Source organism: Artemia sp. Qi Xiang Cuo, chromosome 1 (assembly GCF_049724085.1).
Source record: "Artemia sp. Qi Xiang Cuo chromosome 1, ASM4972408v1, whole genome shotgun sequence".
Lineage (NCBI taxonomy): Eukaryota > Metazoa > Arthropoda > Branchiopoda > Anostraca > Artemiidae > Artemia > Artemia sp. Qi Xiang Cuo.
This window is the reverse complement of record NC_142794.1, coordinates 34,019,795-34,040,820: the sequence shown is the minus strand read 5'-3', so window position 1 is coordinate 34,040,820 and position 21,026 is coordinate 34,019,795. Positions and strand designations below refer to the sequence as shown.

The following is a 21,026-nucleotide window of genomic DNA, read 5'->3' as shown; positions in this document are numbered from 1 at the left end:
AAAAGGACAATTCTCCTGTTTCTCCAAGAAAAAAGTCTAAGTAATATATTTGTTACCGTGAATGTCCGAAATTGGTGAATATCAACATTCATCGGTGAATATCCGATATACCTTGTTTTTTGTCCTTGGATTTAGTCAGCGTTGCCAGTCAACTTTTTCAATTTAATGCAAGGTTAGATGATGACGCGTTAGGTTAGATTGGTTAGGTTAGCTTAATTTTTTAACCCATTTCTGATATTTATAACCAAATTTAACCTAATCTAACCTGCTAACCTAAACTATCATAATGTAACTTAACCTAACTTAAAATTTGACCATCATAGCTTGCATAAGACTGAAAAATCTGACTCGCATAGCTAATTTAATCCAAGCAGAGAAAAAGGAATTTCAGATATTCACCGGTGAATGTCGACATTAACCAGATTTCGGACATTTGCGGCAACATATATAACAATTCTGGCTCGATGGAAGAAGATATCTGAGTTTCAGGGATATAAGTAGCTTATATTGTCATTTTGGTGCAAGTTATAGCTGCAGGATTCTCATAAAATCGTATGTTGCATAGGGAACGTATTCTTTAACGAATAAGATTTGTATTATTTTAATAATAGTAATAAAAATAATTTATTTCAACCTATTTACAAGCATGAAATGCACTTAGAGGAACACAAGAATACGGGAAAGATAATATAATTCTGATAAAATAATAATAATTCTGAGATAAAACTGAATCTATTCGGTCTTTATAAAGAATATAACTCCACCACCTGACAGTACTTAACTAGCACAATCCTCATATTTCTCTGATTTACATCTGATATTATTTCCAATCTTTGTGAAAATGTTATTTTAAGCTTTCATTTTTATTCAAGCGCCTAGTTTTCATATTAAATATGTGGGAATTGCAGGTGTAGGGTAGAATTACAGATGGTTAAGATTATTACAGAAAATCAATGATATAAGATATAATTTAAGAAATCAAAAATTAAAGAAACCGGATTCAAGGAATCATGCTTGCGTGGTTTTCTAATTAGGTATGCAGAAATGGTTATTTAAATTAAATCTGTTTTCGTGTTTTTTGAATGTCTGGTAGCATCATTTGAAAAAGAATAGTTTTTTGTCAAACTCGGAATTTTTTTTAACAAAACTTAACAAAACCTTTAACAAGCTGCTAGATATAGATAAAAATAAGTTTTTCATTACCATTTTTCTTTTTCTTGTTATAAATTTATTCAAATTAAAGGTGAATTAAATACAAAATCATTGAATATTAAAAAATCCAATAATAGTTCGGCATGGGAGGATTAAGAGTCATGCAAAGTCTATTACGAAATCTTCAGAAATAGAAATTACGTACAAATATGAAGTGGTTTATTTCTGGCATGATTGTACACTTAAAGGGATTTTTATTAGATGAAAAATGCTTTATATTATGGCAAAGAATTGACTGATGAAATTCTTAAACCGTAGGTTTCGGGTTCTGTGTTAAACTGATAAATACAGCTTTGGCTTAGTTGTTTGATTGTTATTTTTGTTTATTGTTGTTACTTTTCAATTAATGTTTGGTTTATTGCTATGTGTTGTTTTTCAATTGTTAATTTTGTATATTATTTTTTGCTAGTTATTTTCCAACTATTATTTATTTTTTTTGTTTTTTTTTTGCAAATTGTTAATTTTGTTTATATTCGTTTATTTTTATTTGTTTTTTCAATTATTGTTTTCAATTGTTATTGTTCATTGTCATTGTGATTTTTCAGATATATAAGCCAAATCTCAGCAATTATTGGCTCTCAATATGGTGATGCAAAGGTGTGGTGTATAGAGTGTCTCATAACAGGACTGGAGACAATGACTGATCCTTGGGATGATATTGGTGGTCAGGAAATCATTGCGTTGATTAGTATAAGGTAAAAGACTTACCTTATATTAGTATAATATACCCTATTAGTATAAGGGACTTACCCTATTAGTATAAGGGTAAAGAGACAATGACTGATCCTTGGGATGATATTGGTGGTCAGGAAATCATTGCATTGATTAGTATAAGGTAAAAGACTTACCTTATATTAGTATAATATGCCCTATTAGTATAAGGGACTTACCCTGTTAGTATAAGGAGAAAGAGACAATGACTGATCCTTGGGATGATATTGGTGGTCAGGAAATCATTGCATTGATTAGTATAAGGTAAAAGACTTACCTTATATTAGTATAATATACTTACTTACTTAAGTCCCATCCGTCCTTGAAGGTCGTCTTGGGGCCTCTTTCTTCGTAACGGCGTGGATGTGCCTTCTGTATGCTTCACGGTCTTTTGCTAGGCGAAGAAGGTCCGAGAGGCGGTGAGGTGCAAAGTTTTCCTTCCACCTTTTTGGGGGACGACCACGAGGACGAGAACCGTGAATTTGGCCTTCAAAGGTGATTTTTGGGAGACGGGACCGACTCATCCATTGTACGTGACCGAGCCATCGAAGTTGTTGGAGCTGGATCTTCATGAGAATTGTTTGTTGTACTTTAAGGCGCTCGAGAAGTTCGACATTTGAGATTCTATCAAGGTAAGTGATCCCGCCGATGCGGCGGAGGCACTTAGTTTCAAATGCTGCAAGTCGACGGTTGTCATTTACCTTCAGTGTCCATGTTTCACATGAGTAGATTGCGATGGGGGTGATCAGGGTATCAAAAAGTCGTGTCTTAAGCCGCAGAGACAAATCCTTGCTTCGCCATATGGGCATAAGGGCCTTGAAACTGGAACTCGCGAGGGCGAGACGTCTTTTGATGTCTTTTGATGGACTGTTGTCGCTGGTGATCAGACTACCGAGGTAAGGGAACTCGTCAACCCACTGGATACTCTCTCCATTAATTTTCAGGTCTGGCTTAACTGTATCCTTTGGCTTTCGTGAGCAGCACATAGCCTTTGTTTTTGATACATTTATGATCATTCCAAAAGAACTAGTGGCTTCGAAGACGTCGTTAAGAACGGCTTGTAGATCCTCGGGTGTTTCAGCCATTTCGTTGATATCGTCGGCGTAGGCTAGCTTATCTATCTGAACACCCCCTATATGTGCGCCACAAGTTGTCTCCACCAGGGATAAGACTGCTGTGAGGAAAAGGTTGAACAGCTCTGGAGACAAAAGGCATCCTTGAAGGACACCTGCGGAAGTCTGGAAACTGTCAGTGAGACCTTCACTAGTCATGACACGACTCCCAAATTTTGAGTACATATCCTTGATAAGATCTACTAGGTTTCGTGGGATTCCGTAATGGAGAAGGATATGCCATAGGCTATTTCTTCAAATAAGGTCAAATGCTTGCCTAAAGTCGATGAAGAGCTGATACAGGCCGCGACCGAATTCCAGATATTCCTCTAAAATTTGGCGAACAGTGAAAATTTGATCAACGGTCGATCTCCCAGGGCGAAAACCGGCTTGGTATTCTTGGATGACTAAGGATGACACGGCTCTGATCCGTTGGAGTATAATTCGGGTGAAGATCTTGGCAGTTTGACTTGTTAGGCTAATAGGACGGTAATTTTCACATACTGCCTCTGACCCCTTCTTGTGTAGTGGAACAATTGTGGCTTCGCACCAAGAAGTTGGGAAATGACTCTTTTGCCAGGCACCGGATACAATCTTGTGGAAAAGATCTATAAGTGGTTCACACCGGACTTTCAGCAGTTCTGCCTGTATCCCGTCTGGGCCAGGGGCCTTGTTAGTCTTCAGCGCTTGGATTGCATCTTCGACCTCAGAACGGAGAGGAGGTGGGCTGGGATCTGAGACAGTAACGGGCAAGAGGTCCAGGACAGCAGAGTTTGGAAAGATATCAGGATTAAGCTTTTCTTTGAAATGCTCCATCCATCTCGATCGGATACCTTCTGTGCTTTGTATCTGAGAGCCATTTTTATCTAGCAGTGTACAAGAACTGAGGTTTTTCTTGCTTGTTAGCTCACGAACTCTCTTATACATGAAGTATGAATCGCCTCTCTTAAAATCAGCCTCACACTGTTCACATTTGTCTTTAATGTAGGTGCGATGGGCTCTACGGGTGGCTTTTTCTACAGCACGCTTCAACTGCTTATATCTGTCCCTGCTCTCTATAATGTCCCTGCATAGTACTAATAGTATAATATACCCTATTAGTATAAGGGACTTACCCTGTTAGTATAAGGGTAAAGAGACAATGACTGATCCTTGGGATGATATTGGTGGCCAGGAAATCATTGCGTTGATTAGTATAAGGTAAAAGACTTACCTTATATTATTGTAATATACCCTCTTAGTATAAGGGACTTACCCTGTTAGTATAAGGGTAAAGAGACAATGACTGATCTTTGGGATGATATTGGTGGTCAGGAAATCACTGCATTGATTAGTATAAGGTAAAACGGCTAGTAATTCTCTTTTGAAATCTAAATTATGAAGTCCCTGTACTGAGGGAGTCTGGGGAATAAAGAAGATGAAATTCAGAAAATAATCCTCAAGTCCTCATTCATACTGCAGAAGAATATCGTTATTCACGAAGTAAAACCACTGCGGACCTTCGATCCATCTCAGGCTCGTTGACTGGAATGCATCGATGGACTTTAGGATTGCGGCTGATGTATGCCATGGTTTACGCCCCTTTTTTGTTGACCCCTTTTTTACAGACATGGTCAACAAATCCTAAGAAAAGTAATATGGTTTTATTCATTTTTTGCTGTCGTATTTGTTATTTAACTTTGTCATATTTGTAAAAACCCTCGGTATTAGTGCTTTTAGTGCTAAAATGAGCAAGTTTAATAAAATATATCTGTGTCTATGTCTATGGTTCTGCTCCGAAAAGCATCACAGAACCAACGAAGGCGTTGACTATTCGCAGTTTATTTGAATGGCTGATATTCGGTGGTTTTCGCCAAAGGTGACGGTTCAACCTGCCCATGGCGGAAGACTCTTTGGATATCCATGCTTGCAGCTCGGGGAGATGCGATCTATGTGAAGATTAATTGAAAAAAAACTTTTTCCTCAAGATAAGTTTTTCAAAAAAAAGTAAAGAGCTCTATTAAACCAAAAATAAGCAAAATAAAATCAAATAATCTACCAAGCGTAAAACTACCACAAGTCAGCATCGATAAATAAATAAAACCAAAACGAACAGAAATTACAATAAATTTCTGATCGTTTTGGGCTTCATTTATTTATCGATGCTGACTTGTGGTATTTTTACGCTTGGTAGATTATTTGATTATATTTTAGTTCATTTTTGGTTTAATAGAGCTCTTCACTTTCCTTTAAAAAACTTATTTTGTGGAAAAAGTTTCTATATTTAATTTCTGTTTTTTTTTATATTGACACAGTCTTTTCTGGGAAAAAGAAAATAATGGTTTAAATCGTTTCTTTTTTTATATATATAGGACTTTATAGTTTGGCCTAGTATTTGTATGCTGGAGAAAATTTTTCAGCAATTTTTCACAACGTACACCCTTTTAAGAATCTTGACAGAAATAGTAGTGTTTAATTTAGTTTCATACCTCCTCTAATTGACCTGAAATAGAAAACTTGATACCATGCGCAAAAAAAAATCTGTTCAGTTTCTTTGATAGCTTGGATTCATTTACACTATTTTGATTCGGTTAAATTTTAAGAGCAGAAGTAGTTGTAGATGTAGCCCTGAAAGCTTGAACATAATAACATCAGTCGTTCTTGGGACACATCTGAGATGCCTTATTGGGAATTAGCATTAACATAGTGCATTTTGATTTAATCTTAAGGCAACATTTAGTTTTTGACATAATGGGCAATTTGCATAACGGAGGGAGTTGACCTATTCAACAGCCCAAGAGATACAGTTACAAGACCGTTCAGCTATGCTGAACAAAATAGATATTTTAAATTTTGATTGGAAGGTTTTGGAAAATTATGAGGTAAAGAGGAGGGCTGATTGCCCTCCAATCACTTTTGACTCTTAGAAAGGGTACTAGAACTTTGAATTTTCAACCAAATTAGCTCCTTTACAATATCAATGATATGATACAGCAGCTTGCTATGGTACAGGAGCGCTGTCTATGATATCGCTTATATACCCTTTTAATGCGTGCATGCGTATAGTTTTTTCGCTTAATTGAAACTCCCCCTAAACGTTGCAACTTAATACCCTTAAGTGTCAGTACTCACAGTAACCGTAGAAGCAGTATCAAAAGTATACACATAGCGCCTTCTGGCTAGTTCAAAATCTGTTACAACTTACCCTGAAAGGTCCATCTTAATAATTTAAGCCTTTATTATGATATTGCTTTGCCACCCTATTGACAATCTAAATGATGACAATTTGTTTTGATTTAGTTCAACATCTGCCTAAATATTCCTTGAAAGCTTCACTCTTAATACCCTTAGCTTGTGTAGTAGCAGTAGTAGCATTAGTAGCAGTATGCACATATCAGCTTTTTTTTTCAACATCCCCTTCAATACACGATGAAATTTTTAACTTAACACCAGTAACCTGTCCTGAAGTATTGCTGATACGTCTTCTTGATAACCTATGTGAGCATAATGTGATGCGATCTATTTCAATACTGTTACAATATTGCCAAAAATTTTCGCCTTAATACTTTTAAATTTAGTAGTATTAGTAACACCAGTAATTATAGTAGTGGCAGTAGGAGTAGAGTTAATAGTAGTTGTCATAGCTTTAATAGCAGCAGTAGTAGTAGCAATAATAATAATAGTAGTAATAGTAGTAGTTGTTGGAGTAGAAGCAGTATTATTATGATGCAAATATTGTCTTTTGGTTAGTTCAACATCCCTCACAACAAGCTTTGTAAGTTTTAATTTCACATACGAAACTGTTCCTAAAATATTGCTGATATGCCCTTTTGACAACCTGCATACGGATGTCAGGTTGTCATCACTACAAAAAAACCTTTCAGAAATCTTCTCTGAAAATTTCACCTTCATACCCTTTGGCATAGTTGTAGTAGTAGTCACAGCAGTAGCATAACTACTCAACTTCATACACTTAGCCATTGCTATAGTATTGTCGGTATGCCCTTTTGATAACCTCTGTATTCATATACTTCTTGAAATTTTAATTTTAATGCCCTTAACTTTACAAATAGTTGCGATAGATGTAGTAGTTGGAGCAGTAGTAATAGTAGTAGTAAAACTAGTAAATGTAGCAGTGGTAGTAGTATTAGTAGTTGTGTGCATATATTGCCTTTTGGTCAGTTGATCTTCCCCTTTAAGCATTCTCTGAGAGTTCCAACTTAATACACAAATCAATTCTTAAGATACGCTATTTTGACAATCTAAATGCACATAGTGTCTTTTATTAGTTCGAATTTGCCATCAATATTCTCTCAAGTTTTACCTTCATAGACTTAGCCTTAATAGTACTATTATCTATTAATAGTATCTATATTATCTAATATTATCTATACATCGCTTTCTTGATGCCCCAGAAGTTTTACCTTGACACGTTAAGCCGTTCCAAAATATTGTTGATGTGCACTTTTGACACCCTTTTGACGCCTTTTCCACCTTAAGACTCTAAATTTACAAGTTGTTGCAATTGAAGTAGTAGTTGGAGTAGTTCAGTAGCAGTAGTAGCACAAGGCAACGTAGCAGTGGTATTAGAGTTAGTAGTGACAAGCATATGTTGCCTTTCTGTCAGACAATCTTCCCCTTTAATCTTTCTCCAAAAGATTCAAGTTAATACCCAAATCACTTCTTGATTTACGCCCTTTTGACAATCTACATGTGCATAGTGTGTTTTTTGATTTAGTTTAAATTCCCCCTCAAAATTCTGTCAAATTTTCATTTTCATACGTGTAGCCCTAATAGTACTAGTATCATAGTAGTAGTGGTGGTAGTAGGAACAGTAGTAACAGTACTAGTGTATAATTATTAGTAATAACAGTAGTAACAGTAGTATCAACAGCAGTAGCAGCATTTATACTTCTCCTTTTAATCAACTGATCATCCCACTCATGATGTCCCTGGAGCTTCCCCTTGGAATGATAAGCCATTCTAAAAATATTGCTGATACGCCCGTATCAGCAATCTTTATACACATAGTATGTTTTGATTTAGTTCAAATTTCCCTTCGACGTTTCCTCTGATATTGTTTTCAATATCCAGTAGTATTTACTACAGAAGAATTTTTTTTTAGCGATATTAGTGGTAGTAGTAATAGTACTTTTGGTAGTAGTTGAAGCAGCAGTAGCTGTAGTTGTAGTAGCGTGCAAATATTGCCTTTTTGGTAATCTCCCTTATCATTTCTTGAAAATTACAAATTAATGTACACAGTCATTCCTGAGGGACACCCTTTTGAAAATCCATATACATATAACATGTTATGATGTAGTTCAAAACTCCCCTCAACATTCCCCGAAAGACTCATCTTAATGCCCTTTGTATTTTGGGAAAGTACAAGTCAAACATGCATACTTCTTCTCAATAACATATACTATTTTTAAACAATGAACAAATTGCATAAATTGCAGCCCTTGCCCTAAGGCCTTAGGGGGGGGGGGGGAGAGGTTGACATCACCAAACACTTAATGTCTCAAAACTTTATTTGGATGTTTGTTATAGAAGATGATGGGTGTAGGGGGGGTTCTTTCAAATCACTTTGGCTTTTAAAAAGGACACTATAATTTCCAATTTTAAATCAAATGAGATCCATCTGAATTTAATACGACCACCCATTCCATAAGAACCTTATATTCCCCCAGGACATCACTTAAAGTCCTTGCCCCAGTATTCTGGAGGGATGTTCCAACCTTGGAGGCATTGTTATATGTTCTTTGGACTATTTTAAACAAAATTGTCATCGCACAATTTCAATCATTTACATTTGGTGAGAAGAGGGTTAGTTGGGGGGGGGGGCTCCTTCACTATTGACTCTTAAAAGAGAACTAGAACTTCCAATTTCAACCAAATGAGCCACCTCTAAAGTTGATAAAACCATGCTCTCTATAAGAACCACAACTTACAACCCTCGCCCTTAGGCCCTGGTGGTTTGTATCAACCTCAAAAGCCTTGGTATATGACCTTAGGACTATTTTGAATAAAAGGCCTGTCTCAAAATATCTATTGGATGCATCTCGGGAAAACACGACGTGCTTGTGTGTTTGTTTAGCTGCGCTCTGATCACTTTGACTCTTAAAAAGTGCACTAGAACTTTTGATTACCAATCCAATGAGTCCCCTCCAAAGTATATACCACCACTCTATCTATAAGTACCTTTATACGCCCCCAGGGCATAACTTACAACTCCCTGTGAGCTGTAGGGAGGGGGATCTTCCTCACAGACATAATTTCCAGACCTTTCAACTACGATGAACAAAATTGTTATCTCCAAATTTTGATTGGAGGTGTTAAGGGAAATGATGAGTTTGAAGAGGAGGAGGCTGGTTGCTCTCGAATCACTTTGACTCTTGATAAGGGCACTATAACTTCCAATTTCAGATCAATTGAGCCCCATTTGAAGTTTATGCGACCGCCCATTCCATAAAAAACTTATATACCCTCTTGGTATATAACTTATAACCCTATCCCCAAGGCGCTGTGGGGTTGTGTCAATCCTAGAGGCATTATTATATGTTCTTTGGACTATTTTGAACAAAATCACTATCTCATAATTTCAATCAGATGCGTTTAGTGAAAAGAGGGGTTGTCGTGGAGGGGTGGTGCTAAATGTCCTCCATCACTTTCGACGCTTAAAAAGGAACTAGAAGTTCCAATTTTCAACCAAATGAGCCTCTTCTAAAGTAAGAACCATCCCTTCTATAAAAACCTTAAATGCCCCTTGGCATAACTTACAACCCTCGCTTCTAGGCTCTGGTGGTTTGTATGAACCCCAAAAGCCTTGTTATATGATCTTCGGACTATTTTGAATAAAATGAATGTCTAAAAAATTTTTATTCAATGTATTTCAGAAAAAACGACGTGTTGATGCTTGATGAGTGTGGGTCGGGGCTGGTTGCTCTCAAATCACTTTTGACTCTTAAAGAGGGTACCATAACTTCCATTTTCAAATCAAGTGAGCCCCATCTGAAGTTTATATGACCACCCATTCCATAAAAATATTATATAACCCCAGGACGTAACTAACAACCTTATCCCCAGGGACCTGGGGGGTTGTATCAACCCTAGAGGCATTGTTATATGTTCTTTGGACTATTTTGCGCAAATCTCTATCTCGCAATTTTAGTCAGATTCGTTTGGTGAAGGGGGTTAGTTGGGGGGGGGGGAGGAGGATTGCTGCCCTTCATCACTTTTGACTGTTAAAAGTAAACTAGAACTTCCCATTTTTAACCAAATGAGCCTCCTCTAACCTTTATACAACCATCCCTTCCATAAAAACCTTAAATGCCCCACGGGGCATAACTTAAAACCCTTGCCCCCAGGCTCTGGGGGTTTGCTTAAACCCCAAAAGCCTTGTTATATGATATTTACACTATTTTGAATAGAATTGCTATCCCAAAATTTCTACTAGATGCATTTCGGGACAATACTACATGTGTGTGTGTGTGTGTCGGGGGGAGGGGTAGCTGCCCTCCATCACTTTTGACTGTTAAAAGTAAACTAGAACTTCCAATTTTCAACGAAATGAGCCTCCTTTAAAGTTTATACAACCATCCCTTCCATAAAAACCTTAAATGCCCCCGGGGCATAACTTACAATCCTTGCCCCCAGGCCCTGGGGGTTTCTTTACACCCCAAAAGTCTTGTTATATGATATTACACTATTTTGAATAGAATGGCTATCCCAAAATTTCCATTAGATGCATTTCGGGGGGGGGGGTAGCTGCCCTCCGATCACTTTGAATCTCAAAAATAGCACTAGAGCTTCTGATTATCAAGCCAATGAGCTCCCTCCGAAGTTTATATGGCCACGCTTTCTATAAAAACCTTGTATGCCCCCAGGGCATATCTTACAACCCTTGCCCTGAGGGCGGGGGGGGAGGTATTTGTCATCCTCAAAGACATAATTTTCAGAACCTTTACCTGCGTTGAACAAAATGGCTATCTCAAAATTTTGATTGGAAGTGTTTTAGGAAATGATGGGCGTTGTAGGGGGGGGGGCATTTGCCCTCCGATCGCTTTTAACCGATAACAAAGGTACTAGTCCTCTTAATTTCCAATTGAATGAGCCCTTTTTGATGTTTCCACGACAACGCTTTCTATAAAAAATTTATGTGCCCCAAGGGCATAACTTACTAACTTACTTACAAAGTTGTGCCCCAAGGGCATAACTTTTCCTGAGGGCTATGAGGGGTTGTCTTACTCAAAGACATAATTTCGAGGCTTTTTAACTACGTTAAACAAAATGGCTTTCTCAAAATTTTTATTGGGTGTTTGGGGAAAGCGTGGGCGTGAGAGGGGGGTTAATTGCCCTTCAATCACTTTCGACTATTAAAAAGGGCACTAGCCCTTCCAATATTTAATCAAATAAGCCCTTTTTGAAGTTTCTATGACAACTCCTTCGATATGAAGAGCCCTAGTCTAAAAAAAAAGAAAAAATAATACATTGTGCCAACATCGTTCTTTACTTAGGCAGGTCTGTTGCGCTGCCTATGAAATTGTGCCTTACTATGGTTTGGAAGCCTACTTTGAATGCCCTTGCATTTACCCGCAAAGACGATCTTTGACTTTGACCCTATGAAAGCCGGTTGAAAGTGACCTCGTGAATGGCCGAAGAAACGATTGTCCGACAGCCTGTCCGAGTCCATGGCGATGAAAAACATCAGACCAAGCAAAGTGCAAACCCTTGCCGTTAACTGAAGCGGATGGAGGAGGTAGACGACACTCTTTCTGCCGAGTAGCGCCCAGCAGGAGACCTAAGTCTCTATAACACTGAAAAAGTAATATAGGCAAATTCTATTGCTTAGGGCTACAACGTCTATGCACTTTTTATGTTGTTACACTTTTTATTTCCTCTGATATACTAGCTTAATTAATAATAATAATAATTTACTGTATTCTGCTTACAACATTTTTGGAAAAAGCAGAGCACTTAAATAATAAATAAAAACTCAATTAACATTTAAAGATACAACAAAAAGGACATATTACAACAAGACAAATATTGTCATTCAAGCCTCAAGGAGGAATGTCAACGGCATGTCGAAGGGCACGAATGGGTGCTTATCAATCGATCGCCTCTCTAATACAGAGGCATACAAAATAGATAAATCACCGTGATACTTATTCAAAAATAAATGTATTTCGTATATTATCCTATTTTTGTCTCCTTCAAGAAGGTTAAAGTTAGAACTTTTTTGCAATCCAGTACTTTTTATTCTATATTCGCGGCGCCAGGTACGTAAAGGTATCTGATATACCGCTATTTTAATTTTTAAACCTCGTTTTGAAACCTCGAGGTTTTGAATGTCTGTTGAACCTTCTTTTTAAGGAGTCAACAGAGGGATTTGCAGGTATTATATCCCCAGGAAGATTGTTCCAGATAGAAGTGCAACGTCGGATGAAGCTCTTCCTCAAGTACTCGGTTCTTGGTGTGTCCTCCTTTAGATAATTGGACCGAGCTGTGTGCCTTCGCGTCTGCTTTGTCGGTTGGACAAAGTGGGAACAATGCAAGAGAGCTTGTTTTTATTTTCTTATCAAAAATAAAAGAATTGCATAAACGATCCCTGGAAGTGTTTCGTGTCTTGTCTGAACCATCACACTAGAATTTTTATACCCTTCTTCAGGGTTGTTTCAGCTATTTCCTACGTTGGTCTTATTTTCCCTTTTATCAGCTTGTTTTTAAGCAATCTATTGAATTGTTTTCACTCTTCTTTTTTTTGCACTCTATTATTGATATTTTGTTGCTTTTGTAATGGATAATAACTTATTCATCTATTCATTAAAATCAGCCCTGCTTTTAACAGAGGAAACTTGCTGCAAGTCTGATTCGCGAAACGACGTGAAAGATGAACAATATACTTCTTAAAACTAGTAGCCTAACAAATAACCTAGAAACCGAGATCTGAGTTTTAAAATAAGAATCACTCTTTATTGACTTTTTTCATATTTTTTCTCGTGTTTTTTCCTTGTGACAGCACAATATATGGACACGGGACAGCAAAACTTTGCAAACTTCGCCTCTAGTAAGACCTTTTCGGTCGAGGAGTGTTGAATGCTTGGTAAAAGGTAGCAAAGAAACTGATGCAGCTTTTCGTGTAATGGCCTTGAAGGTGGCTTTTTCCTGTGGTCAGTTATTGGTATTTGTGTTATTAGGTTGTTAAATTCCGAATGCTTCCATGGGCTGTTGGAAGGTGAGCCTTAGCCTAGAAGCTCACTGTTCTGAAGTGTTTTTCGGTTTATTTAATATTACTCTGTATTTCTGTATTGTGCATATGTATTTGTAATTTTTTTTTTGTCCACAGGGAACCTGCAATTCAAGAAGCGGCTCTTCGTCTCATACAAAAGCTGTTTGGAAAATTAAGTTACAGCCGTATGAAAGAGTTAATCAAAGTTGTATTGAACATTGACAGTTTCACTGTTCGGTCTTGCAGAAAGGAGGCTTACAATTTTCTCATCATGGCCTTTGAGATGTTTCTCAATTCTAATGAGGCAAATGAATATGATGAATATGAGCAAACAAGACTTCAAATGAAAAATGCTCTTCTGAAGGGACTTTTGTAAGGATTTTTGGCTTTGCTTTGTGTGTATGTCTTCATGCCCATTATGAAAGGATATGCCAAAACCTGATGTTCTCACCCTCATAAACATGATGAACATCACCCTCATCAGGACGATGGAATAAAACGTTTTGTAACTTTTTCTTTCATTGTTTGTTATCAAGATTGAAACAGAAAACGATCTGTAAAAGGTTAAGTTAAATAGTTCGGTTTCCTTTTGCTATATAAGATAATGTTTGGTAGCCTTTAAGATTGAGGTATTGGCACACTAAGAATTTTCCCAAGAGCAGTCTGATTTTTTAGCTCAGAAATGTCAAATACGCATCAAATTAGTCATAATTCTTAGATTGGTTAAACCTTTTTTCAATTTATGTCAGCCAATTTATTTAAAGAAGAATAGGTCCTACTAACCAGTTTCTTTTTTTTTAAATTGGCTACTAACTATTATTCTTTGGTAACAACCAGCTTTAAGACATTAATAAAGCCCCGTTTTTACCTAATAGTTAGCCCGATATAATCAATTAATTTCTAATTAACTAATTGATTAGTCAGATAATATGTAATCAATTAGTCTCATATATATATATATATATATATATATATATATATATATATATATATATATATATATATATATATATAATATATATATATATATATATATATATATATATATATATATATATATATATATATATATATATATATATATATATATATTGATTTGTTTTATTCAATTTCAATAAGATGTTCCTTTTAATTCGTTTTCACTTTTATGAATTTATGGCCAAAACATCGTTTTGTGTCAATTATCTTTGCTATAAATGAAAAAGTTAATTTCCAATCAAATTTAGGGGCGTTTTTTCTCCCCTATATGCAGTTTGTTATAACTTTTTACCCCATCCTCATCAGCTACTATTGTTGTTTTGTTGCTATTATTCTAATGGTAATCACAGAAAAAACTATCTATTCAATTAAATTGTTCCCAATATTCTACTCTCGTGAACTATTGTTTTTGTTGTTTTGATGTATCAGTATTTGCATGTTATGTCAAAATAATTTGGGAAAACTACAAATATTGTATCGACCCAAGGCTAAATCTAAGGCGTAGGCATACCTGCACAAATTTGATATTTATTTATGTATTAGTTATTGTCTATTGTCTATAAAGTCTAATTAGTGTTATTTTTCCAGTTTTTGGCCAGCCAAATTAATTAATCAAGATTTATTTTATTTTATTCAATTTAAGTATTTAATGTAACTTGATATAATCGCTTAAAGATTGTAGTATAAAATTGTTGCGATTGTTTGGTAGTGGGTTCAAAGTGCAAAACAAATATGGATGCATTAACAAGTAAGTTCATAATTCGCCGAAAATGTTTGTTAATCTTCACTGAACTTGTGCCAGCACTTTGAAGAGGAAGTACGTTATCAAAGAAATTAGTGGGAATAGCACCATAACATTAAAAGGAATATGATAGAGACAGAATTCAGTCGTTCCTGAACTTTTTTATTATAATATTTATTAATAAAAAAAATAAAGTTTAGCTTTAAAAGAAATCCCTCGCAATAAAATAATACAATATTTAATGAGGCTGAGGCTTCTTTATTATTATAATAATAATAATAATTTATTATAAGCCAAAAAATAGGCCATACAGTACAGTATTCTTAAATTCACTCTACAAGAAATATAACATAAATATCGAGTTTCACTCATTGATGTCAACGCTTCATTTACATATTTACATAGCTGCCTGATTGTCCTTTTTACAGTTGTCTTCAGGATCCCTGGGAACTCCAAGTTACCAGCCTCAAAATACTTTCCCTTTAAAAGAGAATGTTGCTGGCACTCAGCGAGATTATGGGCCCCATCCTCAATACCAAGGTTACATCTGGGGCAAGAGTAATCCGCATTTGCATCTGGGGCCATCCTTTTTCTTTCGAATACTCTTTTTCTATTTTTAGTGGCAGGCAACTCGCTCGGATCTGAAACCAAGTCCTTAATGTCTCCCCTGGTAATCCTAGTTTAAAATAATATTAAAATCCAAATATCTCTTTTACTCGGGAATTAAACTTTAATGTCTCAGATGTTTTAACTGCCTGGGTCCACATTTGGACTTCCTGGTCTTTTATTCTTTCTATAATCATAGCCAAGAACGAGTCATCCTGATCTGAGGGTCCTAGCCCCTCATTCCAAATATAGGATAATCCTACTCCATCAAAACATTTTTTATTTGATACAGCCACGATCTTTTACATTTCGACCGTAGCATCTCCACATAAGCTGCTTTTGCTAACCTATCTTCTGGCAGACTTAAAACTTTTAGTCAGTACCGGATCATCTGTGCTAATCTACTCATTCTCAGCGGAAGTATTCCTAGGTAACCTTTTATTGTCTGATTGTGGGTCGTTACGTGAAGACCAATTAATCTTTTAAAGTGTTGCAGCTGAATTGATTCCAATTGTTCTGCCGGTTCATGCCCCCAGAGTTCGGCTCCGTATAGTTCAGCTCCGTTTATTATAATTGATTATAGAAAAAAGCCTTGAAGTATGTTTTAAGAACCAAAATCAAAGCGATATCAAAACCTCAAACGAGGAAAAAGAAAGTCAGATAACAAAGTCGATCTTAACACGAGCAAAAATTATTACAATGAGGATTTGAGCTGTCATCCCTTTCAAACCCCTCTAAAGGCATGAGCGCCATTTGTGTTACGTTGAAACCGAAACATAAACGTTGAAAAAATTGTAATTTTAAAGGTTTTATTTCTGCGTTACGTCTCACTATTATAAATGAAATAGGATTAAAAGGGAAAAAAAGTCCGTTTAAAATATTAACACTAAATGAATCGTAAATTTATTTATCCCGAGATATTGTTGGTTGTTATTTTGTAAACGTGGTATTTTTGCTTTATTTTTTTTATACTATGACAAAAGGGGCGTAATTTCAATTTTTTTTATGAGTTCACTAGAAGCTAAACTTGCTGCTTCAAAAAATACCAGTTAACGTTTAAAAAGTTTTATTCAAGTATTAACAATTTTTACTTTTGACTGAAATAGAATAAAACAGAAAAGTTGTGGCGTTTTAAAATTGTAAATAATTAAATTATTGCAAATGTGGTTTTTGCATTTTTTTTTCTTTAAAATTAATTAAAGTTTTTGTTTTGTTGTTTTTTGTGGATTATTTGACATCTGTTCAGAATTTGTATCATCTCAGTGAAGCCCAAATTGTTCCTTTGCCTTTGGGTGGGATTGATGGGGGGGGGGCATAATCGCGGTAATTTCTGATTGTTTCAACTAGGGACAATAATGTTTGCTTAGACTTTTATTCTCTCTGACAGCAGGTGGTTCCCACAACTTAAATTCATTCCAAGGCCAAACCTTTGATTTTTCTTCAAAACTTCGACAATTTATCTCAAGTCTCAAGTAGCCTTTCCAACCCTTAAAACCAGAGTAAGAGTGCAAAACGAACTTGAAAACACCTTGACGACAATTTGGATTGTGGACCCATTTGTAATTAAATAAAAAAAAAACAAGTTTTTTTTTAACTGAAAGTAAGGAGCGACATTAAAACTTAAAAGGAACAGAAATTATTTCGTATATGAAAATGGGTGTCCCCTCCTCAATGCCTCGCTCTTTACGCTAAAGTTTTTTATTGTTTTAAAAAATAGAGTTGTGAGAAAGAGTCAAACTTTAGCGTAAAGAGCGAGGCATTGACATCTATAGTAGGGTTCTCTGATACGCTGAACCTGATGGTGTGATTTTCATTAAGGTTCTATGACTTTTAGGGGGTTTTTCCCTCTTTTTTCGAAAATAAGACTAATTTCATCAGGCGCGTAAGTTTTGATGGGTAAGACTAAACCTTATGAAACTTATTATATATTTGAAATCAGCATAAAAATCTGATTCTTTTGGTGCATCTAGCGGTATCAAAATTCCTTTTTTTAGATTTTCGATTACTATTGAGCCGGGTCGCTTCTTATTTAAAGTTCGTTACCACGAACTGTTTGATAGCTGGACGGCTTTTTTTCGCTGTAAGTCCTTTCTTGAAATTTGTGTTGAATCGTGACAAATTCTTTTTCTCAAGAAGTTGCTCCAAATTTACTATCTCTATTTAATTTTTATTTTAAAGAGATTCGGACGATGATATTCGCAATCAACTTTACAACTTTTGGTCAAAAACCCCACAGCTACCAGAATCGACTATTTCCCGAGCTTTGGACGTATTCGATAGATGCTATTCGCCAACGCATGAGTCTTCTTTCCTGCTTTATTCGCTGAAATTCTTGCTGGATAGAACAAAAGATAGCCCCGATTACAGCGCACTCCTTTTTGAAAATCCACTATCCGAATGCACATTCAAGGTATTCGTTTTAAGTTTTGATTAATTTAAGAAGATATTTTGAGTTTTATTTAGGAATTTGTTTTGAAGGAAAAGGAAGGGGGTTTAATTACAAATCTCATTATCTCGTTGAAGTCTATGATCATGCCACTTCGCGTCCTCATGGTTACATCTTTATTAAATATATCACTAGTGAACATAAGGTTTCTATATTTTGCAAATAAATCGGTAATGAGGTATCCTTAAGGACACGAGGTGGCATAATTATTGCCACCTCGTGTGGCATGATTATTGAAATAATAATTGTTTGTGGAGAACATTTGCCTTGATAGTGTCATAATTGAAGACATATCTCCAGGATTTCGAAACAAAGCGAAGAGATAGTAAGAAGAGAGTGTAAGAGATAATAGCTCTAAAACATTATTCTGAAATAGATAAATTATGGTTTATTAGCATTGTTGAGAAGTTAATGTAATGCGAAACGGTCCAGAACTCGAGAATAGCTGTGAAATACTTGTCAGTTTGCAGAAAGTACCATTTTGCCACCATTTGGGTCACATTTCACATGTCGATCCTTGTGAAAAATTAATCCTCAATAAATAGCTCTTTCTATGAAAAGATGAATATGTTGATCAGTAATAATTGCGATTTTATGCGATTCTATCATTTAGAGTTTATTGTCCGAAACCAAAGATGGGGTGCTTAAATAACAATTATGCTCTAATTGATACAACTCTGGGAATTGGCTGAACTCCATAAATATATCGACAAGAGCTGGAAAATCTGGAGTTAGGTATAAGGAAGTCTTGTCCCATGAGTTTTAACAGGCAAATTTTTTCCGAATTCTATGCGTAAATTCGTAATCTTGTTCTGAGTTTTGTTGAATTAAGTCATTATAAAAAGCTTCATTGCTTCATAATTTTCGTTTCCTCAAACCGCTGGTAGCTATCCGTATAGGGATTGGGGAAGACTTCCTTCCAAGTAAGTAGTGAAAATTGGTTGTCTAAAGGGAGTTTGTGTCTAAGAATAGAAAAATTATTAGAGCCTTCGCTTCTTTAGGTTTGAACTAGAACATCTAAAGATTTTAGTAAGAAATTGAAAGTATCAAAGAGTTGAAGCGGATATTTTCGATCGTTTGTATTCTGCCTTGAAACTATCAGTGAAGTAAATTTTTAATTTTTTTTTTGTAATTGGCATAAGCACAATTATGCCAATTGCCAAATTGCCAATATTGCAATTGGCATATTGACATGGCATAAACACATGGTAATTGCCATTTTGTTACTTGAAGCTGTGATATTCTCAGCATAAGATGTTTGATAATGCATGAAAGATTATGAAATCCAACTGGAATGAATAATTAGTTTCTTAAAACTTAATTGCCTATGCTATTAGCTATACACTTTAGGCTCCCTATAAAATGTCTAAAATTGCATATTTTCTTGTTTTTTGTTTTTTTTCTAGGGATTTGTCATACATGCAACAGTTCTTATTTCTGATTTTCCTTTATCCTCTTCTGTAATTACCATTGGTTTATTTGCACCATAAAGTTTGTCTAAACATGTCCCTACATCTTGGATGAGTTCCTTCAGGCCTTCTACGTGGCAAGATGGGCCCTGACATTCTGTATACTTTATTGCTTACATGTTTTATTTTAATACAGTACAAGTACAAGTACAAGTGAAGGCTGTGGGCTTATATTCTGCTTGAAATTCTGGTTATTTTGTTTTCTATATAATCGATTTAAAGTTGGCGTATAATTTGGGCTACATGAGCAGCTATGCTTATAATTTTTGAACTTCAATATAGATTTACTTCCGTCAAGAGTTTCGACTAATTGCAGTCCATGGGAGGAACAATAACGTTCTTTAAACCCCTCTTTTCTTCCATTTGGTCTAAGACACAAAACTACTTAGTTCGATTTCTGTACAATATCAGGAGGCTAGGATTGACACTATGGAAAAATAGCCTTAGTCTTTATCATCCGATCCAACTAAGAGTAAAATAGCATAAAATATGATATGTAGAGTGCCAAGAGCGCGAATAGGCCATCACTTTTTCCATTTTCGTCATAATAAACCACACTTTCCGCGGTTCTGGCCTTTCTCTTTCCCAAATTTTGATGTCTTTCACTCATATCGGCCAACTTCCTTCAAAACAGTAGAATGAAGCTCTAGGGAATTTATCCCCTTATATTGACCAAGTTGCAAAAAGGGCCTAGGGAAAAACGCATTTTCTTTCATCTTGGTACTTAACGACTCAAAAGATGCAAGTATATCAGTCCCACCATATCTTCGGACAATAGCGGTTTTACGATTCCATCTCGAAAGGTAAAGCAAAAATTTGCAATATCTAAAATACGGTATGCAAACCTCTCGCAGATTTTAACCCCGTAAAAAAACAAAACAGAATGATCGCAAAAACTTGAACATAATTTAGCAAGAGTCCTCCGGGACTATCGCCCCCAGTTTGGAACATTCTTAGCGTAAACGACTTTAAGCTTACCTTTAGTATCTCTAAGAAGCTGAGAACGCAGGGCTGATATACTTGTACAAACATGAATTCTTAGCCACCATATCTGTGAAAAAAAACGAATAGAAAGAAAATGCCCCAATTTAAGCTTTCAGAAACAGATTTAGAATTGAAAACTAAATATTCGCACTCCTCTATATTTAGTGACAGACTGATACACGAGTGAATTTAACGGAGGACGCTAATCCGGTTTTAGTACGGCTTATAATCGAAAGATTATCGGCATAGATAATATACGATGATTCAGAAGAATCAAAAAGACACGTGGGCTTAATTCTCATAAGCAGATTGTGAGTATCAGCATTGACAAACACCAGATCTGACAGCATCCTGACTTTGACTTTAGCCTAAGGTTTCGATTACTCTACCAAAATCGGAGTAATTGAACTACTGAGGAGTTAACGCCGAAAACAATCAACGTGTGCCTTACTTGGGCATGGCAAATACTATCAGACATTTCGGACAAGTTCAATGCACTCATTTTTAACTCAAGCCGACGAAACTGTGCATTACACAGCAATGTAACCAGGAGACG

General features: G+C 35.9%; 1 protein-coding gene across 1 annotated transcript in view; it reads left to right on the top strand.

Moving 5' to 3' along the window:
• The window catches only part of LOC148956224 (DNA-dependent protein kinase catalytic subunit-like), a 495,889-nt gene that overhangs the window by 353,120 nt on the left and 121,743 nt on the right, over positions 1 to 21,026 (top strand). The window contains exons 33-35 of the mRNA XM_089099625.1: positions 1,758 to 1,907; positions 13,363 to 13,617; positions 17,750 to 17,981. Of these exons, the coding sequence (XP_088955751.1) occupies positions 1,758 to 1,907; positions 13,363 to 13,617; positions 17,750 to 17,981 (637 nt within the window). The remainder of the gene's footprint in view (positions 1 to 1,757; positions 1,908 to 13,362; positions 13,618 to 17,749; positions 17,982 to 21,026) is intronic.